At 40.1% G+C, this 26,734-nt stretch overlaps 1 protein-coding gene across 7 annotated transcripts in view; it reads left to right on the top strand.

Annotated features, from left to right (window-relative positions):
- Positions 1-26,734, top strand: part of rapgef2 (Rap guanine nucleotide exchange factor (GEF) 2) — a 154,883-nt gene that overhangs the window by 125,905 nt on the left and 2,244 nt on the right. For 4 of the 7 annotated variants that reach the window (XM_017692038.2, XM_017692041.2, XM_037540381.1 and 1 more), the window contains 20 exons: positions 640-776; positions 2,672-2,830; positions 4,145-4,297; positions 5,867-6,031; positions 6,123-6,230; positions 6,388-6,591; positions 7,285-7,393; positions 7,591-7,867; positions 8,229-8,386; positions 9,534-9,774; positions 10,365-10,751; positions 10,904-11,115; positions 12,355-12,478; positions 12,928-12,951; positions 14,784-15,007; positions 15,385-15,555; positions 16,970-17,119; positions 19,934-20,132; positions 20,957-21,411; positions 22,234-22,582. In XM_017692038.2, the coding sequence (XP_017547527.1) occupies positions 640-776; positions 2,672-2,830; positions 4,145-4,297; positions 5,867-6,031; positions 6,123-6,230; positions 6,388-6,591; positions 7,285-7,393; positions 7,591-7,867; positions 8,229-8,386; positions 9,534-9,774; positions 10,365-10,751; positions 10,904-11,115; positions 12,355-12,478; positions 12,928-12,951; positions 14,784-15,007; positions 15,385-15,555; positions 16,970-17,119; positions 19,934-20,132; positions 20,957-21,411; positions 22,234-22,556 (3,980 nt within the window). In that variant the 3' untranslated portion in view covers positions 22,557-22,582. The remainder of the gene's footprint in view (positions 1-639; positions 777-2,671; positions 2,831-4,144; positions 4,298-5,866; positions 6,032-6,122; positions 6,231-6,387; positions 6,592-7,284; positions 7,394-7,590; positions 7,868-8,228; positions 8,387-9,533; positions 9,775-10,364; positions 10,752-10,903; positions 11,116-12,354; positions 12,479-12,927; positions 12,952-14,783; positions 15,008-15,384; positions 15,556-16,969; positions 17,120-19,933; positions 20,133-20,956; positions 21,412-22,233; positions 22,583-26,734) is intronic. The other 3 variants (XM_037540379.1, XM_037540380.1, XM_017692042.2) reach the window with 3 other exon arrangements.

The following is a 26,734-nucleotide window of genomic DNA, read 5'->3' on the forward strand; positions in this document are numbered from 1 at the left end:
GGCCCTGCTAGCCCTGTCACACACCAGTCCAAGCCAGACTTGATTTGTTTAATGTGCCAAGCACCAGAAAGAAAATGACCATCCCCCACTATGAGTGCAATTAACACTGATTTGTAAATGATGTCATCTGAATTTATACATATTTATACATATATATATATATATATATATATATATATAATATTTCATTTATCAAACTTAAAATAACTTATTTCCTTCCTGCTTTCTTTTCTGTGAGGATTCAGTCAGTCGCTGGGTATGTTAGCAAATAGAAGGTGCACACATCTGGCACTGAAATAGTGCCATAATGAGGATGAATTCTCTACTACTTCATCCTCTGAGCTGCATAGCATTAGCCATTTTCAGAGCCTGCATTGCCTTTGGCGCTGAGGCATTTGATGTTGTTTTGCTGTTATTTTCGTAGCAGCGGAAAGTGCCTCTCTCTGTTCTCACCAAGTCTCGTGCTGATCAGACTCCTGCCTTCTAGAGCCGATCTGAGTGAAGGAGTGCCAAGTGGCCCACTTTCCCCTTTTCTCTCCTTCTCTCTCTCGCTCTCTCTCTCGCTTATGGCTGGCTGTCTTGTCTTTCTGTCTCTCTAATTTGCCCTTCCTGTGTCGTCTCTCTTACTCTTGTCCACAGAGCAACTGCTGGAGTTTATGCACCAGCTGCCGGCCTTCGCCAACATGACCATGTCGGTCAGGAGGGAGCTGTGTGCTGTGATGGTTTTCGCCGTGGTGGAGCGGGCTGGCACCATCGTCCTTAATGACGGCGAAGAGGTCAGCTGGCATACCATGGAACCTTAAGTTTTTTTTGTTTGTTTGTTTTTTGTTTTCCTTTTTTTCTTTTACAAGCATTTGATATACTGTATAAACTTGTCCCTCACTTCCCATAATGTGCATATGCAAAAATGAGAAAACCGCCCAATTTGAGTTTATTGTAGTTGTCATGTCCCAGTCAAGAACCACTTGACAAAGGACATTGAAAATTTGAAAAATGTTATTTGATTGGGTGCTTGGAAATTTGCTTAGAAAACATGAATATAAGATTAAATACAAATATTATTAGTCCATTAAGACATTATTATATATATATATGTGTGTGTGTGTGTGTGTGTGTGTGTGTGTGTGTGTGTGTATGTATATATATATATATTACACACATATATAAATGTATATGGCTCATAGTTGTCATCAGTATCTGTTTTGGCTAAGCAGCACTTCATTAAAGCTGTTGTGTATGTTAAAATTGAAAGAAGTAGAGCGGTCAAGTTTTTCAGACCACTGCATACACCTTTACCTCAAAAAGAAGGTCCAGGTTGATGTTTAGGTCTCAGAGGCAAAAGTGCAATCGTTAAATTCATCCCCTTTGGGAAGGGATCAGAAACAGTCATTTTTACAAAATATCCTTCCGTATGTTGCATGCAATTAGACATTTCCTCCAGAGGTCCGCAGCACATAAGTAGTGTGGCTTTAATGTGTGCTTGTGTTGGATGCTGCCAGTAACTGCAAAATCATCCAGTTACTGGGGGCATCGAGGAGAAATCTTAGTTCTTCTGACTAGCTCACAACATATCGATTAGTTTTTTTTCTGTTTCTTTGTGCTGCATTAGTTGTTTGAATTTACTCTGATGTTATGCAAGCAAGCAAAAAAGGTAGGGAAGCAAGCAAAAAAGGTACCCAGAATTTATGCCTGGCAATAAAGTCTTTATCTTCAGATGACCCTTCAGTCTTGATCAAAACTTATATTAGCTTCCCTGTATTAGATTGAATTTACCACCATCAGTTGCCATGTCCAGACCTCTCCATTCAGATTTTGCCCTATTAAACCTGAATGAATGCCAGCGTTCGTCAGTCTGTAATCGTAGTGTGCCTAAGGGAGGGAGAATGGGGAACACTTATCTCCTTATAAGAGTGTAGACATACCAACGAGAAGCATTTTCCTCCTTCTTAATGCATCCGGACAAATGGGTCAAGGAAAGGGCTTAGACTCTGGCCAATTCTGCACAAAAGCCAGTCAATGGGAAGACAGCAGCATTTTCTCCATATGTCAGGAATACCCCATTAAAGAAGGCCTGGGACTGTCCATAATGCAATGACAGAGTAGATTGCTTCTAAATTTGTCAGAAGATTGATGTTATTTTTCACCAAATGGTCACTAAGAGCATTATGTGTCCCTGCTGAGGACCTTACACAATGCAACGCATTACGCTTCCATCTTAATACAATTTAAATGTATATCTATCAATATTAATTTCTCATTTCCTGTAGGGATAATAAAATAATTTAATATAGTTAATAGATATAGGTGTAGGCCTGTGGCTGCGGTAGTATACAGCACATAACCACATGACCTAGACTTGCTTAGATGCACTATCTACTGCAGCTGAAAGATCTTGGGTTAAAAGGCATAAAGAACAGCCCACTTTAACATGTAATTAAAGCATCGGTAATTAAACTACTATTGTTTCAGCTTTTTCTGTTTCCACTGCTTAAGTTGTAAATTTTTTCCACTGATGATAGTAAATCATCGGTTGTATTCTGATTGACTTTAAATGTTATTTTGTATATTTCTGTTAATGAAGGTAAATATCAGCATTAAAAATGAGTTTCTTCTTTGGTCTGTGCAGCCGTATCTCTAAAGTTTGAGTGTGTTATGCTTGTGTGTCTGGCAGCTGGACTCATGGTCAGTCATTCTGAATGGCTCTGTGGAGGTGACGTACCCCGAGGGCCGTACGGAGATCCTCTGCATGGGCAACAGCTTTGGCGTCTCTCCCACCATGGAGAAAGAGTATATGAAGGGAGTTATGAAGACCAAGGTTGACGACTGCCAGGTGAGTCCATAGACGCCTTGTTTCGGGACTCAAGACCCCTCAGAAACCAGTGCTACTTTTCTTTTTCAGTGTAAAATCTCTACACCTCACTGTTTGGAGTCATTGTTCTCTGCTTCTTGTGACATTAAACTGTAACTGCACATCAAAAATACATATGGAAACTGTAACTACAAAAATAAATAAATAAATACATATGCATTTCCTGAAAAGAATGAAGTGCATGTAAGGCATTGTCTAAGGAAAATGGAACAAAAGAGAAGAATGAACAAACAAAAGAAAGAAAGACTTGTAAGAGTTCCTGTGTAACAGCAGAATGTGTGTTACACAAGGTAGACAAGTGTTCTTGTGGTGCATGTGCCATTTATGTCTTAACAACATTTATTGACGCCTACTCCAGAAATAATCTTTCCCAGCAAGGAGTCATAAAAGTAAAATGAAATAAATAGAAAAACAGAGGAAAGCAAGAAATACAGAAAGAAAGAAAAAAGGAGAAGGAAAGGAGACAAAGAAGGATAAAAGAGAGAAAGAAAGGAAGAAAAAGATGGACAGAAAAAAGGAAAGGAAAATGAAAAATAACTGAAGAAAACTAATGAAAACAAATAATTCGTTTTAAAAATGAAGTAATAAACACATTTTGGAAAGAAAAAAAGAAGCCTATAGTAAGAAGTATTTATTAGTTATAGTTGTATTAGTTCCAGAAATATTCAACTACTAATTACTGTGTGTGTGTGTGTGTATGTATGTATGTATGTATGTGTGTGTGTGTGTGTGTGTATATATATATATATATATATATATATATATATATATATATATATATATATATATATATATATATATATTTTGTGTGTGTGTGTGTGTGCAAAGCGAAAGTGGCTGAAATCCTTTTGTAGTTTCAGCCCATTTTGGGGTTCCTGGGGAGGCAGCTCAAGAGATTCTCTATTGTCTTTTGCCCAATCCTGTTTAGCTATTATAACAGATTCATTTATGGTGCTTACAGTTGAAATAATGTAGCCCTGCCCACATGAGTATGAATATAATGGGAGTGATTAGCTGAAATTTGGCAATAACAAAAACTTTGGCTGCGTTTCAGTGCACCACTCCAGTTAGCGCATTTCAGTGAGCGCATTAAGGGTCTAATGCAGTGATTTAAATTAGCTTTATATCCTGGCCAGACTCTAAATAAATCAGGTTTAAAGACAGAGGCTGCAGTTGGCTCCATAAACACTTCATCTCAATGATTATTTGTGTTGTAATACTAATATATTTTCTTTCTCTCACTCTTTTCATTTCACTCTCTTCTTTCTCTTTCAGTTTGTATGTATAGCACAGCAGGACTACTGCTGCATCCTCAACCAGGTGGAGAAGAACATGCAGAAAGTGGAGGAGGAAGGTGAAATTGTCATGGTGAAGGAACATCGTGAGCTGGACCGCACCGGCACAAGAAAAGGACACATTGTCATCAAGGTAAGAGGAAAAAAAAAAAACCCTTGTTGAGACCATACAAGCTTGTGCTTTCTGGCACTTTTCCTTGGGAAATTCCGTGTTCTTTGGCCAGCCTGTAAAGCAGATGCTCGGCAGGCTGACAGTAACTCAGTTTGATTCTTATTTTTTGAGAGACACACTTTACTCCAAGCAAAGGACATTGGTGGTGTTTGCCATAATGAAGAGGATTTGTTACTGAACCTCCAGAAGTCCCCTGATTGCTCGCTTAAACTCAGGGATTCAGTGCTTACACCTGCGATTGACATGGCATTTGAACTGAATTACGTGGATGTGTATTGAACATGTCCTCTAATTGATTCTTGAACATGAAAATCTGCTGAATGGCACACAGTGGAAGCTTCTCTCAGGCTGAATGGGAAGTAGTTCTAATGAGCACAGAAACCTCTGTGATTGTAGAAGCGAGGAAAACTTGCCCAGTAACAGTGAAATTGTTCCACTACTTCTGAGGGTGAATCTAGTCTTCTTGACATATGTGCATTAGTAGGGCATGAGGTAATGATGTTTCCACTCAGAGCAGTGCACTACATAGTGTAGCATTAACTTGAGGTAATAATTTGGTTCAGTTTTTCACAGTTTAGTCCTTATGTAGTCAAGACATGTTTGTTGTGTGCTCTTTTACTTTTAAACCAAAGCTCAAAGGCTAATGTGGCTAATAAGTATTAGACTATTGTGACCTGCTAAAATAATCACAGACTCAAATTACATTGAGTTTTTGCATAATCTCAAATGGACTTCTAGTACTGTATGAGGTACAGCTGTCCAAAAAAAGTACTGACAAATGGGCTCCCGAGCGCCTCCTCCTTTTCAGCATTGGATGTGTTGTTGGCAAATTCAATCCCTGGTGATGCCCTTCCCATCAATGGCTGGGGGAAAAAAAGCCAAAACCCTTATTGACAGTTCTCTCTGGGGTTGATTTCCAGTTCACAACATGTGTACCCAAGTACTGGGCGAAAAAGGAAGAAAGCGTTACAGCAGCTTTGCCAACTCGTGCCACACTAAGCAATGAAATTAAAAACAGAAGTCGGTGTGCAGGGATAGGACATTATGGCCTGTTTAGAAAATACTAAATACTTATAAATTTTCTACTTTGCAATTCCAAACAAAGTGGACCTTGTGACTGCTCATGTCAGTGTTTTTGCTAATTTTTTTGTAACCAACATGTTTGTGTTGTTTGTGTGCGACTTTGAGAACTCTGATTATGAGAGTGCTCAAACCTCCTGCTCAGTCAGAGCTTATTTGGACAGTTAGTCAGACATTGCTATCATCCCTCATGCAGCACATCAAACGATGGCTGATGAAGCTGAAAAAACGAGCTAGAATCTCACATTGTATGTCTGGCTTCAAACGCATACTTTGCAGTGCTAATTAGTGAGCTGTAAGATCCTTATTTGTGCAGTACATAAGCCTAGTAGCCCTAGTGCAAAATAAAGAAGTAGACGTCGGACACCAAACCTTATGGCTGATCGATTACATTTAGTGTAAATAAACTGTTCTCATGGGTCTCATTTCACACACTTCTCTGCACTACAGGGCACGACAGAGCGCCTGACCATGCACCTAGTAGAGGAGCACTCAGTGGTGGACCCCACCTATATTGAGGACTTCCTACTGACCTACCGCACCTTCCTGTCTAGCCCCATGGTGGTGGGCAAGAAACTGCTGGAGTGGTTCCATGACCCCAGCCTCAGGGACAAGGTAAACAAATGCACACACATGCATGCTTCCTCACTCCACACGCATATATATTTTTGTCAGTGCGTAACTGTGTAAATGCTCATGTTCCCAGGTTACACGGGTAGTCTTGCTGTGGGTGAACAATCACTTCAACGACTTTGAAGGTGACCCCGAAATGACACATTTTCTCGAAGAGTTTGAGAACAATCTGGAGAGGGAGGTTAGTTTGCCTCAAACATGCTTTTTTTTTTTTGTTTTTTTTGTTTTGTATTTTTTTTTTTTTTTTTTTTTTTTACCCTAAATTCTGCCAGCGCAGCTTCCTATGTGCTTGTCCTTTTGCTTTAAAACTTATCCTAACTCTTTCCTGTGCTAAACAGAAAATGTGTGGGCACTTAAGACTGTTAAACATAGCGTGCGCTGCCAAAGCCAAGCTGCGAGTGGTGACCCTGACCAAGCCGTCACGAGAAGCCCCACTGGCCTTCACTCTGCTGGGTGGCTCCGAGAAGGGCTTCCGCATCTTCATTGACCACGTGGAACCAGGCAGCAAAGCTGCAGAAGCCGGGCTCAAACGTGGAGATCAGGTACTACACCATGAAGCTGTTGATGACATTATTGGTGAATTAATGATTACTTCACCTCTTTTTAGAGCTTTCCACATGGCAGTTGAAGCTGAAAGAGCAGAGATGCCTCTGAAATAAATCACGTGTGGAAGCACAAATGATATGAAAAATACATTCTCAGTGCAAAATTTTTGATGTAAGCTTGGCATCTCAAACTCAAATTACCTGTGAACCCCTAGCCACGTGGTCTTATTCAGTGGCAGGTTTTTGGAAACAAACTGCCATATTTTTTAAATGTACACACTGTTCATTAGCGTTTCTTCTGTCTCTACAAACCATGCTACTTATAGTAATGATAACAATGGCATATAGTAATAATGTAATAATGACAAAAATAATGTAATAGCATCAATTATTATAAGTAAAAAAGTATTAGTAGCAGTAGTAGCAGCATTATAAATACATAAATATAGAGTGTTTACTAAATATTTTATGAAATATCAAAGAGCATTCAAAGCTGGAAAATATGCTGTTTGGGTCAGCCGTATTAGGGAGTAAAAGCATACAAAATGTGCAGTACAAGTGGATCAGACATAAATTCATGCAGCAATTATTAATTGCCATTAAGTCTAATTTTTTTCATTTTGGCTTATATGCTCACATCTTATTGACTTTGTCGTATAATTTTGGTGTGTTTCTCTCTGTACTTCTCAGATCCTGGAGGTAAATGGGCAGAACTTTGAGAATGTGCAGCTGTCCAAAGCCAACGAGATCCTGAGGAACAATACACACCTGTCCATTACTGTGAAAACAAATCTGTTAGGTAAGTTACAAATACAAACATTTGTTTAAAAAAATTAAAAATGGTGCATCAAAACCTGGAAGCCCATAGACTAACATAGAAGCCCATATTCCTGAAGCATCTCAGACTGAGTACTGACCCAGTATCAGAAGTCTAAATCTAAGAATTATGAGTAATGTCAGTCCTTTAGTTTGATCCATGGCCACTTCTTATCTTAGTGTTTAAGGAACTTCTTGCTCGCCCTGAGCATGACCAAGAGCACGACCACGAGGAGGAGCTTGATAGGAAGAACGGGGCACCACACATTCCCAAGATCGGAGATATCAAGAAGGCCAGCCGTTACTCCATCCCAGACCTGGCTGTGGACGTAGAGCAGGTGATGGGTCTGGAGAAAGCCAGCAAGAAGGCCAAGGCGAACACTGTGGGTGGCAGAAACAAGCTGAAGAAGATCTTTGACAAGACCCTAACCAGTATTTTACCGCCCAAGCCGTACAAGTAAGTGGGCATCAGTACTGAAAATCTAACATGTTTCCGATAATGAATCGGTCGTATGCAAGCTTTTTGTTGATCTTCTAAACAAAAAATAAGTACACATTCTGCACATTGTAATGCACAATTGCTGTTTATTTTGCTGTATTTAAACTCCAGAGTTCTAAAAGCACATTAAAACAGACGTTTAAGTGTGTTCACTGTAGAGAAAGTTTTCAACCTGATTTCAAATTTGAATGAATGAATACATAAATAAAGTAAGAATTGCATATTATTTCATTTTTCTCAACCATATAGTTCCATTCATCACATTGTACATGTAGTCATGGTACTAATTAGGTTGTCTAATTGTTGTGGTGTCTCACAGTGATGTTGGTGTAGGCCAGTCTCAAGACGACAGCATAGTGGGCCTGAAACAGTCCAAGCAGATTCCTCCTGCTTTGCCAGTCAGTGGAAATCTGTCATCCAGCAACCCTGATCTGCTGCAGTCTCACCATCGCATACTGGACTTTAATAACCAGCCTGGTAAGGTCATATAGCATTTTTCACCATTGCCTTTAAGCCCTGAATGGGGTCCTTTGTTGAGAAGTTCAACCTTTGTGGGTGTACATTGCAAAATCCATCAGTTTGCAGGAGTGATTCAGAAGAAATGCATTTAACAGTTTTGGGAGCCTTTATTGTTTTTACATGATGATAGGCTTTCATCTGTTGTGCTCACATTGTCTTAAATCTTTTTCAGAGGCAATCCCCACAAGTGAGTATATAATCTCTAGTTCTCTAGTGACTCTCCATGACTTCTGCGAATCATGCTCTTCTACATCAGTGGTCTTCTTATGGGGGAATGATTATATTCCTGTGGCCTTGATTTTGGTGTCTGTGATTTCTCTTATATGGATTTGTGGAGAAAGAGTATTTCTTTAGTATACCTAAAGAAAACCATGTTAATGTTATGAATAATGTATGACTGCTAACATGGGCCAATTAGCATTATATATCATGCCGAATGGTCCCTGCTAGCTTACATTAATTGTAAACCTTGTTTTTTTTTGTTGTTTTTTTTGTTTTTTTTTTGTGGAGTGGTGCTTTAATCTTAACACCAGACATGTTAATGTTGTGGCTGTTAGTTAAAGCCTCTGCCAGGCTATTGATTTGGGTGTTTGCACTTCCTTTTAGTGGTTCATTGATCTGATTAAATCAGCCATGACTCATACAGTGTCTCCTTTATTTGCTAAGTGATTCTCAACACTTAGACGGAGGCTTTATATGATTGCAGTGAATATTGAACATTGCAGCAATCTTAATTCTCAATTTTTATTTAAATAAAATTACCTGTAGTTGCTGTCATAAGAAAACATCAATTTTCAAACAATTTAACATGCCAGCTGCCTTTTACATTGTCTGTGCACCTTCTGACAAATGGAAGCTTGAAAATGTTACATCTTTCCATAGATAGGTTTAGCTGCAAGATTCTTCCTCTTTCAGACTGAGAAAATTTGAACCACTTTCCTTTTCAGCTGGCACTTCATTCTGTGCTAATGAAAGAGTCATAAGAATAATGATTATGGGATGTTTTAACCCTTTGTATTCTAATTCAGATAAGTGATGGTGGTGGTGCAGTTCAGTTGTGCAGCACTACTTTAAGTATCTGACTAGCATCTGCCTTCCTCATCAGACATGTCGGACCAGGTGCTGCGCGTGTTTAAGGCAGATCAGCAGAGCCGTTACATCATGATTGGGAAGGACACCACGGCCAAGGAAGTTGTGGCTCAGGCCATCCGGGAGTTTGCCCTGACCGCTGCCCCTGAAGCTTATTCACTGTGTGAGGTGTCAGTCACACCGGAAGGTGTGATCAAACAGCGCCGGCTACCAGAGCAGCTCTCCAAACTGGCCGACAGGATCCAACTCAGTGGCAGGTAGTGGCTTTGAATAAACATGCATTTAACCTGGTCACATACAGAAAGTGGTATTTTTTTTACCTGTTCTGCTTTGTAACTAACATGTAGGTCTGTTTTATTGCTTTAACTTAGCCAGGCTGGTTGATTTTGGTGGGACAATATTGTGTGTTGTATTCTGAGTTTTACTGCTTCTTAACTCTTTGAAAGAGAGAGATTGAGTTCTTTCACTCTAAAATGAGATATATTGGGTTATCTATTAATCCCCAGTTTATGTGGATTATGTCCTTCCATCGTTAAACTAAAGGCTGAATTATACTTCTGCATCTGCAAATCTGCTGGGTTCATGCACAGATGTTCACACAGGTGTCTGCCAGCATACATGCATGTGAGAGGGAGCATGGGAGGTGTTTTCTGTATTATTAAATAAATATATGAAAGTAAATGAAGGCAATAGCAAGTGCATTTTTCACCAACCAATTGGCCCTGAAAACTCCAGCTTTCCCAACCAGTTTTATTCTATATACAAGTTGCTTCATTTGTTATTGAGGTGGGACTAAGAGTGACTTTAAGCCCTTTGCACCTCTCCCTGTGTCCACTCTGGTTCTCAGGTACTACCTGAAGAGCAACATGGAGACTGAGACACTGTGTTCAGATGAGGATGCTCAGGAGCTGCTGAGGGAGAGTCAGATCAGTCTGCTGCAGCTCAGCACGGTGGAGGTGGCCACGCAGCTGTCCATGCGTGCCTTCGAGCTCTTCTGCGCCATTGAGCCCACAGAGTACATCGATGACCTGTTCAAGCTGCGGTCACGATCTGCTGGACCCTCCAGCCTCAAGCTTTTCGAGGAGGCCATCAACCGAGAGACCTTCTGGGTGGCCACTGAAGTAGTCAGGGAACCCAACCAGCTCAAGCGCATGAAGATCATCAAACACTTCATCAAAATTGCCCTGCACTGCCGCGAATGCAAAAACTTTAACTCCATGTTCGCCATCATCAGGTGAGCGGAAAATCTGTGAAGCGTGGCCAAAAAGTTTTTGCAGTGCTTCATCAGTGATCTTTTGTACAATATGTTCTCTAGTTAGTGCAGTAAACCTCAGTGTTGAAGTTCAAGACTTGTCACTAAATGTCATTTTCTGTGTGTTTTTGCAGTGGTCTAAATTTGGCACCCGTATCCAGGCTGCGAGGTACATGGGAGAAACTGCCTAGTAAGTACGAGAAGCTCTTCAGTGACCTGCAGGATCTTTTTGACCCTTCCAGAAACATGGCCAAGTACCGGAACGTTCTCAACAGCCAGAACCTACAGCCACCAATCATTCCTCTCTTCCCTGTCATCAAGAAAGACCTGACCTTCCTCCACGAGGGTACGAAAGGCACCTCTTTTATTTATACTGGCTTGATTTAACCATTTTACACAGACAGCTCATTACTGTGGATTATTTACAGTATTTATTTTCAAAGGAAAATAGTATACACTTTTTCTGCTTGTTTAAATTTTGTTGCACCTTTTCCCTTTTTAAAAAAAAATTGCTCTAGTTTTGCACTGAAGCTAGGAGGTGTTTAGTGTAGTTTATAGTGTAGTGTAGTTAGGAGGTGATAAAGTGTAGTTTATACCTCACCCATTAACAGTGTGCACACTGCGTGCCTAAATAATCACAGGGGTCCCTGTTAAGTTTTTTTTGCCCCATGATCCAATTAAAGACAATTTAAGTTAGAAAAGCTAGGCTGTTGATTATGGCTGTGTGCATAATGTTGGCTTTTTATTTTTTTTGGGAAAGTGACAGTTTTATGGTGTTTAATATTGGCTTACAATCCATTTTGACTGACCACCCATATTATGTTGATTGTTCAGCTACCAATCATTATACAGTTCAGCAGTAAAATCATTCACGCAGTCTGAACTGATATGTTGCAGTTGTACTTAGTGTTTTTTTTGCTCGATTGTCTTAGTTTTGAATGTGCTGTTCCTTTTAGCCAGAAGTGGTGTGGCAGCCATTAAAGCAGAATATGTTCCCAGGATACCTTTCGGTTTTAACTAGCCTTGACTAGCAAAAGTGGCACCAGTATATTTTGTACGTACTTCTGGTGGCGTGCTGTTGGCTCTAAAGCAGAAACAAGGCATCCATTTTTGTACACTTTGACAAAAGTTGACTGGCTTACATATTACATTCTATTACATAGAACATTTTCTTTTTCTTGTTAAAAATAGTTTCACATTGTAAATATTCAGGCCACTTTGTGAATGTCTTACAATGCTTTTCACTGCAACAAGTTGGAGATAAAACCAGTTTATGGTGCCTCCATGAAAGAGGCATAAGTAAAGTCATTATGTATTTGTAACTTAGTGTTTGTGTTTCTGTCAGTATGTGACATAGTGATGCCTACAGAATTGACCAAAATACATCAAGTAGCTGAAACAGTAGTATTTTCTCATTTTAAGTCCACATCAGGAGAACTAGTGCTGCATTTTTATTAAAACTCAAATGTACTAGCAGTGGGTTTCTAGTACTGTTTTCACAGAATGTGAACAGTACATGTAAAACATTTGAAAAAGAGAGCTTTCTCTGTTTTACAAAGTGTGTCTTTCTCTCCTCTTTCTATAGGCAATGACTCAAAAGTGGATGGCCTGGTGAATTTTGAAAAGCTGCGTATGATTGCTAAAGAGATCAGACATGTGGGCAGGATGGCTGCAGTAAACATGGACCCAGCACTGATGTTCCGCACCAGGTGAGTGTCCAAACAGACCCTTGTCTCTGGGCAGTTCTATTATGTCCAATTCTGTCTGCCCTGTAGGCTGAAGGCACAACACTGAAGAGCTTTTAGTGCACTCTACAGCATCCCCAACACATACACACAGGCTTTCACTGGAAGTCTCTGATTGGCTGCTGATGTGCATATAATTTCCATGCAGATTAGTGTACAGTTGTGTGTACGTTGTTGTTGTTTGATGCTGGAAAAATTGTTTTTGTCTGTCTGTCTGTGGGCCTCTGGTGCTGCTCACCTTGGTACTCTTTGTATTTTTCTCATCTAAGCATGTCTCCCTCTCTCTTTCTCTTCGCTTTCCCCTCTCTCACTCCTTCCTAATTGTCTCTCCCCCTTTCTCTTTCTTGATCTCTTTCTTCCCCTCCTTTTTTGCTCTGCCCCCACACATCACTGTTCATGGCTCTCCCTTACAGGAAGAAGAAGTGGAGGAGTTTGGGGTAAGTGTGGTGACCTCTTGGTGACCTCAGACCTCTGGCCCCCATTGCCTCCTTGCTCACACGCACTCCTCCCTTCTCATCTTTTATAATTTCAGCTGCCTCCTCACCATTTCCTTTTTGTTTTTTTATTTGTATGCGCCTTTTGCTCAAAAACGGCTGTCTGACGGTGCAAATGTGATCACTTTTGCTACTCCGGGTCATTTAAATAAACTTGTACCCAAAAAATACATCCACCCACTAACACCATTTTTGTCATACAGTTTGAGTTCTGCACAAGAATATGCCATTCTGCATGAAACTGTTTATTATTTTTGAACGTACATGCATTGTAATGTGACCTGTTGTGATCCATCTTAGCAAAAGTGATTTGTTTTAACTGCGTATAACCTCCAGCTACTATACTTACCAGAGCAGCATGTCTTTTCCAGGTTTTATTTTCAGTACTGTGTGAGGGTTTTTTTGAGTTTAAGTTCACAGTTTTGCATACAAGTTAGATGTTCACCTTTGCATTGAAGGTAAACTCTACAGTTGCTTATGCAACAGCATGTATCATTAGGTTTTGGGCCTGGATGATAGGGCAGTATAATCAATATTTGAAAGACAGTCATCACTGAATAGAGAATACTAATTTTAGTAAAATAATATTAAATATTGTGCACATGTGGTATTTTTTCCATTTTACTGTTTATTATATATCTATTATATAGATATTCATAGTTTCCCACAGTGTAACATACCATCTGAGAAAAATTCTAAGCATTTTCCATGCAGGTTAAAGGGATATTACACCAGTTATTTAAAACTTGTGCATGATGTAAACAAAGTCATTCAGAGTGGTTTCATGTGAAATGCGCCGTTTCTAGAGAAACTTGCCAAATCAGAATTGTTTACAGTGGTGATCATAGGAATTAGACTTTAATGCCCCTAAATCTGAGCTCACTCACAGAAAACTATTATATAAAATGATTATGAATACTGCCTGATACCTTAGACATTGTTTTATGACAGTTTTGAAAGAAGATATTGGTCTGAATTCTTGGTTTCCCACAAGCATCTGTAGCTAAATTCCAGAGTGTTTCCACTGTAATGACAGAAAAAGAAAGACTTTATCCATGACTTTGGAGCTCACTCGTGTAGCAGTCAGAAGGTTTTCCATCATTAGCCCACAAGTCACTTTTGTGGGTGTTATTTAAAGAAAAGAATCAGCAATGAACTCAAACCAGCAAAATGCCGTGTTTGCAGTCACAGTTTTCAAAACAAGAGCCTGTTACCAAAAGACGTTTTTGTTGCATGATATTTTACATGCTAATGATAGCATAGAACATAGGTCTATGCTTCAGTAGGTTGCATGTGTTTCTGGGTGGGGTGGTGGGGGGGGGGGGGGGACGACATATAATTGAGCATTTTATTGTCAAGAAAAGGTCCTGCTTGTCATCATTAAATATCATTCTGGCCTGTTAGGAATGGCGTCATACCCTTATTCCCTAAGCCAGTTTCTGCTCTTGCCAGGTGCCCTGTGTAAACTGATTCAACCAAAAGCCTGCTTAGAAAAACCTCAGAAACTGTTACATTTGGAGTGTATTCAGATCTGCCTGTGATTATATGATTTCCGTTTATTTCTCTAACCCTGCTCAAACCTGTAATCTGAGTTAAAGTGCCCTCCTCTTCGCCTCCCCTTTTGTCTGATTGGCTGAGGTGCCGAATGCATGGAATGTTCTAAAACTGCAAGGAATGCGACTTGCTGCATGTTTGTGTCTGACAGCACTGTCTGATCTTGGCCTGGCTACACCCCCACAGCCGTGCTCATGCTGTGTGTGTATGTATGTGCGTAGGTCTCTGAGCCAGGGCAGTGCCAATGCGGCAGTGCTGGATGTGACCCAGACAGGTGGGCATAAGAAACGGGTGAGGCGGAGTTCCTTCCTCAATGCCAAGAAGCTGTACGAGGACGCGCAGATGGCCCGGAAGGTGAAGCAGTATCTGTCCAACCTCACACTGGAGACGAACGAGGAGAGCCTGCAGACGCTTTCTATACAGTGTGAACCCTCTGTAAACACACGTGAGTGTCTTTCTGTGTCTGACCACGCATTGTTTGTCTGCTCCCTGTGTCCACAAACATGGCCATCAGTCCATTATCAATAAAAGACACATTACAGCTGAGCAATAACACTAAAACCTTATTACCATTTTTACTATTTATTACTATATCGTTGCCCATTTATGGACATGTTGATCTGCCACCACATATGTCTATAATGTTCAGATGCCCCTGAAAGCCTTTGTTACATGGATCAGTTGTGTTAGATCAGTGTTGGGGCTAAACGCTGCAGGGTGGATCTTCAGGACTATGGTGGGGCTCTGCTGCTATAAATCATTCGCTATCATTTGTCCAAACCAGTCTAACTGTGGCACTGTGTGTTCTGTTCTCTAATGCAGTACCTAAGGGCTCAGGAGACAGAAAAAGGCCAGACACGTCTCCAGTGGTGGCGCGAGCAGCCGCCCACCAACGGCAGCAGCTCCAGAAACCTAACCAGGCCCTGCAGGTGCCTGCTGTTGCCCTCTACCCCTCTAGAAAGAAAGTGCCCGTCAAAGATCTGCCGCCCTTTGGTAAGATATAAGCCTATACATAGGCATATACTTGTTTTTTCTTAGTTGGACATGTAGCTGTTTTTCATACTTCCTCTGGAAAAAAACACACCAAATGTCGTCAGTTGATGTTTTGTCTCTGGATTTTGCTTCTTTGGTTAATAACTAGAGATACGGAGCTGACAAAGTCAGTAGTCACCCAAATATCTTCCATAAATACATCCCCAAAACCTCTCTTGACCTAGAGTTCTCATAGATTTATCAGGGTCATTGAGAACACAGTGTGACTGTGAAATGCAAAACTGAACGAAACGTCATGTGGAGGAATGATGCAAGCAGACATTATAAACAACTGGTTTTGTGGCAAATCTGGCTTCTATTAATATATACACATCATGTAGGCATATAGAAGCAGCATTACGTTCATGATTTCTGTTGTTTCTGTGTGTAAACATACAGATTTAGTGTAAAATTCAAGATAAAAACAACTGAAATGGAAAACATATTTTGTAGTGTCTGTTTGTCAATGTCACATCCCAGGGCTGCCACTAACAACTATTTTCCTGTGAAATAATCTATATAATTATTCAATGAATTGTGCTCCATAAAAATTAAATTGTCCTCATCATTTAAATTCTTTTTACTTTGACAAGAACAAGCTGAATCTTTTCATACAGAAATGTGCTTAAAATAAAGGTATAAATACAATAATTTGACAAGATCCCATCAAGCCCAGTGTGCACAAACATACTGGCACCACCAAAACACTCACTCAATGGAAATTCTAAGGTCGCAAGCAAATACTTTCAGGTACGGGACGCACATTCACTGAACAGAAATCAACGGCAAGTAACACTAGAACAATGGAAAGCAAAAAAGGTTCAAGAAAGGTTAAGGTTGTTCAACGGTTTGTCATTTATTTTCTCTACCTTTTGGCCATAAAGCATTTTTGTTCTGCTTAGTTCAGGTGTTGCTTTGCTTTGATTTCTGTATAGTGAATGCCTGAAGACTTCATTTGTGAAGGGCAGCATTCATTTAAGCTCAGCTGAAAGCTTCACAAATTTTTGTTAATTTTTGTAGCTCAAAGTATTTGTGACAAGTGATAACCATATTGGCAAGTCTGCACAAACTTAATGAAGACCCAGAGGCAGTTTGAGCAGATTGAGAGAAGTTTTATGGACGTATTTATGCAAAAGATTTAGGTGTTTGTTGACTTGTAGTGTTTGTTTGCAGTGTTAGCTTTGTTGCTTTATTGCTAAACCAAAAAAGCAAAATTTGGACTCCAAACGTGTCTTAGTGTTCAGAGTAAGTGGAAAATTTGTATATTTGATTTTTCAAAAGATTGTTTCTTTTAAGAGCTGTGGTGTGTATACAGTCTAGCGAGTGCAAGAGGTCAGTGTTCAGGCATGATGTTCATGAGAGAATCTGTATGCAGGCACAAGTTCTCCGCAGTCCCTGAAGAAGATTCTGTCTCTGTCTGAGGAAGCAGGTGACAGACACAGGAAACAGGCCGACGATGCCATCTCCAACGCTTCATCTCAGCTTTCCTCTCCTCCTACATCTCCACACAGCTCTCCCAAAAAAGGTGAGACCAGGACAGACCACACATGTGCACATTAAAGCGCTCATGCAGGGATTCTCATTGCTTGCCTTTTTGCTCTCTAGTACAGTGATTCTCAATCCGGTCCTCAAGGACCTCCAGACGGTACACATTTTTCCTTTAACCCAACTTGTCTCAGGGTCACTGAGGGACTGGTTGGCAGAATCACTGCTCTAATAGACATGCTGTTTATGTAAAAAAAATAAAGCTGTGGCTTTGTTGCCCCCTGGTGGCAGGTCAGTGAAATATGAGCACTCTCTTGACAACACATGACCAACTGGTGCTGTAGTGTCACATGCAGTTCATGCCTCTGGCACTGTGTCTCATACACCTACTTATATATTCATTTATAGGTAGCGCCCTCTGGTGTTTACAAACATGTTTACTGTAAAATTCTGCCATCTTGTGGCAAAAAGACCACATAAACCCCCTCAGATTGCCAGAATATTCCACGGATGTTTCATATTGTCGAACTTTAGACACTAGAACCCTTATATTCACGCCTTTCAAACTATAAATTTACTGATACCCATATAGAGCATTTCTGTCAATAAAATCATATAAGATACAGTTGATTAGTTTTGTATCAAAATCTTAATTTTTGGAATTTTCAAGAGCCATAATTGGAATTATAGCTTACAAACTGTAGGTAGGATTTTTTCCATAATAACACAGAGCGTTGAAGATGAGTTAAAATCAGACTCAACCACATGATGACAGTGCAACCACAACTATGTGGCTATTTGGCACCATGAGTTCACTGTTAAAGCCTGAAGCCAGCAAAAGTGGGTTTGCTTGTCTTCTTAGCTACAAAAAAGAAATTACCTCTACCTCAGTTTTATTAAAATAATCACAAATAGTCTTAATATTTGTCTCAAAAGTCACAATTAGATATTTTTCCAATATCCCCTAGCAACAACTGCAGTGTATTCAGTTTTGATTTTCTTTACTGTGATATATATATATTTCTGTGGTAGTCACAACAGACTTCCATTCTGCTGTGTGATGCTCTTGAGTGTTTTGTTCGTTTCTCATAGGTGCCAATATCACATAAATCAGTTTCGCATTAATCCATACACCACCTCCACCCATAGTCTGAATACGTCACTTACTAAATGCAATAAAACAACAAAAAAACATAATTCATATGGGTAAACTGTATGAGTTTGACACCTGTGATATTTTGCTCCTATTTAAGGAAGTCCATTTTAGCATCACTCACACCTTTGCCTTGCATGCAGCCTTGGCGTCTTTGAGAAGCCAAAGTGTGAGGAGCTTTACTTCTCACTGCAAAAACGCAGCTGCAGGTAACACAGCCTGGACAGACCTGAGGACAGCACCATTCAGGGAGAGTCACCAAAATATTCGGTCTTCATATAGTACATCATATTTTTCTCTACCTTTCTGTTAAATAAGCATATGTTATTGATATTTACTAAGTTAATGATATTTTTTTTAGAAATAACAGCCTTTTAACATTGGATATGCTAATGGAAGTGTTTAGTTATTCTGCCCTAATAAAGCACAGGAAGCTGTATTTTAACATTCATGGAAAACTTCAGTTAAGTTGCATCTGTTGTGTTAGGCCTATATGCCCATGTATGTGTGCTGTTTTCTGTGTTGTGAGACCAAAAAAAGTCCTAACATTTTGTGTGGACTCTCCCTGTGGGCTGAGCCATTACTGTGCTTTAGTTGTAGATGACAAAGGTTCTGATAGGTCAGTAGACCTGCAGCTGGCAGTTTGCCATCATGAGTTTGTTGGCTTAGGATTGTCTGCCATTGATAAAATCTCAGTCTTCTTGAATAGCGTGGTTCTGAAAAGGGGGCCAGGTCGGCTATTAAGGACTTGCCTGCATTTTCCTGAATGGCGGAGTCTAAAAGTGCTATCATTTTATTTAGCTATAAAATTAGGTCAAATATGTTCAGCGAAGCCAAATTAGGATAAATCATACTTTGTATCAACAATGCATTGTTCTGCAGAGAATGTACAGTTAGGAGCTGTGCCTAATATTTGCAGTAATGGCATTTCTGAGCAGATCAAACCTTTAGTCTGCTGGGGACTACTGTAACTAGCCTTGCACAGCACACAAATATTCTTTCTGTTGTTGTTTTATGGGGTCTTCACCTTATTGAAAAGAAGTTTGATGTGCCACTGTGTTTTACATACTACGTTTTGAAATTTTAACATTCCCTTTCCAGTCCATATGGTCCAAATATGGAAGCTAAGTGGCAAAAACAGCTTGTTTTGAATTCATTGTTTTTGTGGGATCACAAGAAACAACTCCTTTGCATGTATCTGCCTTTTCAGCCTGCAGCAGTTAGCTCCGCCCATTCACACTGAAGCTATAAAGAGCGTTTCAGCCCATACTGAGCAGCCGGTCATAACAAAGCTCTTTTACATATTGCTGAAATGCATATGGAATATACACAGGTTGCCTAATGTTATGTTGTCTAATGCTGAATAAAGAGCAGAAGGTGATGAAATTAACTCTGAAATTTTGTATTTTAGAGATAGCTGCTCATATCGCAGTCCAGCAGCTTTATAGCACACCCCGTTTTTGTCTGCATTGTGGAGCTCAAATATGTAGCCAATATTTATGTATTTATTCATTTATTTAAGTTTGAGCTAGCACTGACTGCATCAGTAGTTGTGGATGTACCTGGCTTTCCTTGCTTATATACTCCTAACATGCCACCCCTTCGCTAATTATTGTAATGCTACAGAATGACAAAGTAATCATAGTATTAATGCGTAAATATAAGTCAGACAAAATGAAGAGTAACTTTCTGGTTCTACAGGTTTTGGGCGCACAAGTGATAACCTGTCCGACTCGGGCCACAGTGAGATATCATCCCGCTCCAGCCTGGTCAGCACCTCGTCTCTGGACATGGGGCAGGATGAGCGGCGGCACCGTTATGGAGTGGGCGGAGAGGGTCACGGTGGTGGTCACCGGCTGGAGCGCAGGGCAACAGCTGATCCAGACCAGTACAGCCTGGGGTGAGTAACTTGCACTAGCCACATTTTAGACCATGGCTAAGAAGACAGAAATAGTGCTGCTTTATCGTTGACTAGATTGAATACATGTTGATGTTAGCTAGGTCTAGAAACAGTAAAAACATATTTCTGTGACAACATGTTGGAACATTAACCAGTGAAGAGAATGTACTTCGTGTAGAAGACAATAAGTCATCATCAGCATCCAACATGGCACTGGTTAGCTCTAATAGCTCATCTGAAGAGGGAGCTTCTGTGGCTCTGCAGACACGTAAAACTACCAATTTCCTTCATAACAAAATGTTCCTCTGCATGCTGCATTATTTTTGTGCTGTCTCCAAAAAAGGAAAGCTTACATTACCCCCCAGGAACCCCACCAACCCAGATATCCATTCATGTACTCTTACAGATAATCAGATATCAGAATTCGTTTGAATGCACATCCCTACTTGCTGACTAAGAAAGCTCATTTTTGGTAGACGGACATTTACAGTCAGGCTTAAAGATAAAAGATCTGGAAGCTTCTGCATAAATCTCAACATCCCTGGTCAAATCTTGTCATCACTGCTCAAAATATTTAATGTTAAGAAGACCAAACATGATACAGAAATATGAAAATAGCAGATGATTAGTTAATTTTGCAGTGGCTGGTTAAAGGTGCAGGTGCTCTCTCAGTGGTAAGGATTTGGAGACACCTAAATGGTGTCAGGAGAGTAATCAACCTAAACAGTTCATATCACCATGTCTCACTTGGCGCAACCTTTTTTTTAACAAAAAATGTCCTGATATTTTTTCTTTCTTCACTCTTTCTCTCTCTGGGTCCTCAGGTCATACTCATCCATGCAGGACTGTAGGGGTGTTTATGCAGGGGCAACCGTGCTTTCTTCGCCCAGCTCAGAGGAACTGACCCAGGACCAGGGTGACCGCATGTCTCTGGATGCTGCAGACTCGGGCCGCGGCAGCTGGACATCCTGCTCCAGTGGCTCCCACGACAACATCCAGACCATGCAGCAGGGGCGCAGTTGGGAGATGCTAGCGGAAGGGGCGGGACTGTGGGCGGGGCGAGGCAGCTGGGCCTCGGCCTGCTCATCCTCATCCTCATCAGCAGCCTGCTGGGGTGAGGATTCGGAAGGTGATACTGGAACCATAAAGCGGCGAGGGGGAAAGGACGTGAGCACCGACCCAGAGACCAGCAGCATCACCTCCACGGGCTCCGAGGAGTCCAAACAGCACAGCAGGCGCCCATCGCCCATCACTGCCGGAAACGCCAAGGGTGTCATCAGTAAGGATCATGCCTAACTTGTGATTCCTCAGGCAGGATTGTTCTTCCTTTTGCCGGGCTGTCTAGTACCTTTTCTTCGAGGCAATGTTTAGTTTGTTGTAGCATATTTTCAAAAAATTTAGTTTATCATAGCGAAGTATCTTTAAAACATTTTTCAACCCAGTATTTTTCTAGGATAAAATGGACATGATGATGTTGATGAACATATTTTGGAAGTCATCGTCATTGCATAAGTAACCAATTAACATAATTTATATGGCATCTTTTTAAAACAAGTTCACAATCTCAACTTCACTGTTCCACTCATATTCAAATTTGTGAACTACAGAATGAACTACAGTTTCTACTTTGTACAGAATTTTTTTTTATTATTATTATTATTGATAGTTCATACACATTTTTTTTCCAGTTTCAAATTTGTCATTTGCATATGTCAGGACATTTCATCCTTTGAAATGCTATGGTGAGGCTCAGGTAAACACTACAGCAGGGCAGCATATACATATTAAACAGTGCAGACAAAACAAAGTAAAAATACAAAAAAGAAAATACTAAAACCGAAATATAAAATATATCGAGACAAGAGGGACCTATAAAAAAAAAAATAAAATAAAAACCTGCTGTGTACAAATATATTAAACAAGGGATAATCTGAGAAGAGTCTGCAGAAATGTGTCTGTAGATGACATTAACGTAGTTTCACTTAGAAGTCAACAAAACGTTATTTGACAAGCGGTGCACAGTCTTTTGCATACGACGTGGTGTCTTCTGGACTGTAGAGGATACTGACCACCTCTCCACCTCCTTCCACCCCCGACCCAGCTCGTAAAGATGGACGTTACCGCGACCCCCCGCCCACGCCGCCAGGCTACACGGCGCTGACCATCTCAGACGTGACGGAGGCAACGGCTCACGCTGGCCGGAGGCCGCCGGACTACACAACGGCCCTGCAGCGCTCCCGCTTGGTCACACACTCCCCCGACTCCCAGCATCCCCCTGCTGCAGGCAAGCCGGGGCCACCAGACCCCCGGGCCACAGTGGAGGACCAGGCCCAGGAGATGGAAGAGGAGGGTGAGTGCTTGTCTCCCAAACTCAGAGCTCAGAGGAGGAGAGGCCCACACACAGCAGTGCCCCCCAGGCCATGAGTTACACACACCATCTCGGCAGGCAGGTAAAACCTCCCAAACTCCAGCTCTTCCTCTCACACACACTAGGTCTGCACGATAGTGGACAAGATACAGTATTGCGATTATGCTGATAAGCTGTTGACGGGACATGGTTGAAGATTAGCCTGAGTTATTTGGACCAGGTTTAATCATGCCTGTTGGGTTTGGATAAATGCCTCAGTTCGTCCAAACTCCCTCAGAATCTCTGAAGTTGGTCAGGATGCTCGATGCTACACCTCTTTCTCTCAACTAGTGCATAAAGATCAGAATGTTATTCATTTGCGTAATGGAGGCTTCAGCGTTACGGTGATAACTGTTAACAAACACTATATCATGCAGACCTAACACACACACACACACACACACACACACACATACAGGCACACACACAAGTGCTCACACTCATACACACTCACATACACTGCGTGGGCCTCATGGCCACGAGCCTACGCTGCATGCTAAGACTCATCCACGGCCCCCCACCACCTATCACCAGCCACCAGCCACCAACCATCACTTCATCTCACGCGGTGCATGCGTCGCCATGGAGACGGCATTCCTCCACCGCCATGGCAACCTTCCTCCCCATCACTCTACGCTCTGCAGTGTGTGTTGGCACTCTCATCGGTGCTTGCAGGGACATCAGAGCTGTTGTGTAGATTATATACAGTACTGTGCAAAAGTCAGAGACCTGTCAAAATGGCCATTAAGTAAAGTTATTCATTCGTTTCAGCAGAAAATGTATATTTAATTGCACAAAAGCCTTAGCAACTAAATGTAATGTCAGCAGTTTTGGTATTTAGTGTGTTCACTTTTTTGGTGTTAGAGCTTCCATTCTTTTCAGGAGACTTGCTTTCAACTTTTCAAAGAAATCTGCAGGGATGTTTTTTCATGCACTTTAAAATTTTAAGAAGAATCTTAATCACATTTAGTGAGGACTGGACTCTTGCATGGTCAGTCTATTGTTTTAAGAGCACCAGCTTCTTTGTGTGATTCTTAGATTTTCTTCATCTATTTCAGTTTTGCAATAAGGTCTAATTTATAATTACACATTCTTCTCAGTCCATCCAGACTCATACTGTTGAGTTGACTTGTCACAGTGGAAGGATGGACAGAAATATTTGTGGGTTTTCCCAAATGTTTATCTGAAGGGAACAGTTTTGGTGGTCTACCAGGTCTTACACTGCTGTTGTCCCTTTTGTATGTATACATGTACAATGTATAATAGCTGCTAATAATTTTTTTGAACTTCAGATCTGAAGCTCCTGTTGTCCTCTTCCTTAGGCAAGTGGTAGTATATCTCCTGAAAAATATCTTCTGAAAAATGAGTAATTTGTATTTAATGGCTGTTTTGGAAGCTTCTGAAATGTAACAAATGAAGGGTTGCACAGTACTGTAGTTTTAATAATGCTTGCATACATACTAGCAGTGGTGTGAAGTACTTGTGCTGTAAATAATGACTTTTTATTAGGAAAGCTATTTGTTACCACTTTATTGTCTCATTAAATTAGCAGTGCATGCTTAGATATTTAATAAGTTTGAATGTAAATTCACAATAGTTGAGTTGTTATATATCACAGCTGCATTTTGTTGTGTATTTTAAGTCTTGTCTTGTTTTACACTGGTGTAGTAAAACCAGTAAATGTTGTGTGTGTATAGCTGTTTTTCTACTGCACAAATTACCAGAACTTTTGGCACCAGAAACCTGGAACTTTGCTTTATCTGCTGGCCATCTTTCTAGTTTTATATCACACTTTCTAGTTTTATATCTAGCTTTATTAATAAGCAGCTTGTTTGATTCTACACAAGTAGGGCAGTCTAATACATTTTGTTTTTTGTTCAAAAAAGTATATATTTGAGGTAGATTTTGATTGATTTAAAAGGCAACCTACACATTTCCTACAAATGAAAATGTGAACTTTTTTTAAATACCTTCTGTTTGGGAGTAATCCAGCCAAAATCAGAGTGAGTGCAAAGATGACAGCTAAACTCATATGTGAGGTTAATTGTAACAGACTGAGGTGCTGGTTGTAACTGTTACAAAAAGTCTGGTGAACCGATGCAAAACATAATGAATTCAATACTATTCAATAATATTAATTAATCTATGTTGTTTGAAATATCAAGCTTTCCAACATAAATAAAAAATTATGCATCGTGATTAGTGGGAAGAGGCTGTCCAATGTGGTAAATTTATTTTTGAACAGCAAATATCAGCACAATACATTTAAATATGTATTACTTGTCATCTGTCGTATGTTTTTGAAGAGTATGTGCATAAACCCACCGCCATGTGGAGGCAGTACTTTAGCCTAGCTAACTCGCATTGTTGGTTATTTACATGCTTGAAAAATTCAAAATTTTGTGGCTTAAACACGTTTCAAAATTTAAAAACACGTTAAAAATGATTATTCTCAGGATGAATCTTGAGAAATATTTGTCTCATTTCTTTCGAAATTTGCAGATGAGAATACAAGAATATGACTAAAAGCATGTTCTACTTGAACCTGTTTAACTACATAAAATATCCATGTTACATGGGGTGGGATGTTTTAGCCATGTTTTAAATGTAAATGAAACTGCAGCAGACCCTCCATCACCTCCCACTGTCTAGTCTGCAACATCAGGAGTAGTCAGTTTTGTTTTTGAAGCAGATATAGAGGAGTGACCAAATTTTTGAGATTAGCCACAGCCTAATATATACACCAGAGCAATTACTACGCTTGTTAACATATTTATTTGTTATATATTTATATGTTAACATAGCTTTATTTACATATTTATTCAGGGTTTTTTTTTTTTTTTTTTTTTTTTGCACAAAAATAACAGAATTGTTACAAATGATTCTTATTAAAAGACGGGGCATCCCAAAATAAGCCAGTATTACAGTTGTGACCAACATTATTGGCACTTTTCTTTTTTATAGAAAATTTTACAAATTTACATTTTTTATATAAAATCCTCTTGAATACATGGAAATATGCCAACTTTTATCATTAGAATATTTTAATGACTGTCTAAAGTTATTACACAAAAGAGCCTTCTTCTCTTTCCTAATATTTTGTTGCACATGCAACAGTATTTTCTAATATGTTGTTACACATGCATGAGCAGCAGTGACAAGCACTTGGTTGTTTGCAGGGTTGTGCTTTTCGATGTCTGCTCTGGGTCTTTATCGTGGTGGGGGACCTATGACCTTGACCCAAACCTAGCTTTCTTGCACTATGTAGCACGTTTCGCTCTAAAATGCCTTGGTAATTTTCAGATTTCTTTTCTAGCAAAGCAGCCTCTTAACATAGTCGATCCAACACTGACTGTAGGTAGGGTGTTCTTTTGAGCTTCAGTCCATCTCCTATGAACAAATTGCTGGTCTGCATTGCTAAAGAGTCCTATTTTTGTTTCATCTGTCCTCAAAATATTTGCCCAAAAGGATTCTGGTTTATTTTTCTAACAGGTTTTCCTCTTTCACCCATGTCCTAGTAGGTTCTTGACTGTACTATAACCAATAAACTTCTAAGATGGCCTTATATCTTTTACCATTCTTTTGCTTGGAGACATTAGCACTTCTGATGCTCTTAGTTAACTCTCTTGTCTTCAGCATTGTGAAAAGGGAGAGTAAAGTAGGTTATTTAAACATTAAAGCCATCATTCATTGGTTAATTTGAATCACAGGAGCCCTAATTTATCACAGGTGGCTCTAATTTCCAGTTTATCATTGGTGAGTCTAATCTGAGTGAAATTTATCCATATGGTGCCAATAATTAAGTCGCATCTACATTTAATACAAATTAATAGTTATACTGTGATACAGACTTGTAGCTAAAGAGCCAGATACCAAATAAGACTCTTTAGACGTATACTATTGCTAACCAGGGTGTCGAAATTCAGTACCTTTATGATACTGACTGAATAACTTTAGTACTAATGTCAACCTTAGTAGTCAATCTTAGGACCCACAAGCCAGAAAGCATGCTTATTCCAAAACCTATACTGCACCTGTTACATCACTTCGTGTTTATGCTCTGTTAATCTGCAACAATTAATAAATATACCCACTTCCAGCACCTCACGCTGATTTCTAGGTCAAGCCATACTCACTTTTGATTTGTAATTAGAAAGAATGCATCATCAAGACCAACATACAGGCCAGAAGGTAT

This window comes from Pygocentrus nattereri, chromosome 8 (genome assembly GCF_015220715.1).
Source record: "Pygocentrus nattereri isolate fPygNat1 chromosome 8, fPygNat1.pri, whole genome shotgun sequence".
NCBI classification, from domain to species: domain Eukaryota; kingdom Metazoa; phylum Chordata; class Actinopteri; order Characiformes; family Serrasalmidae; genus Pygocentrus; species Pygocentrus nattereri.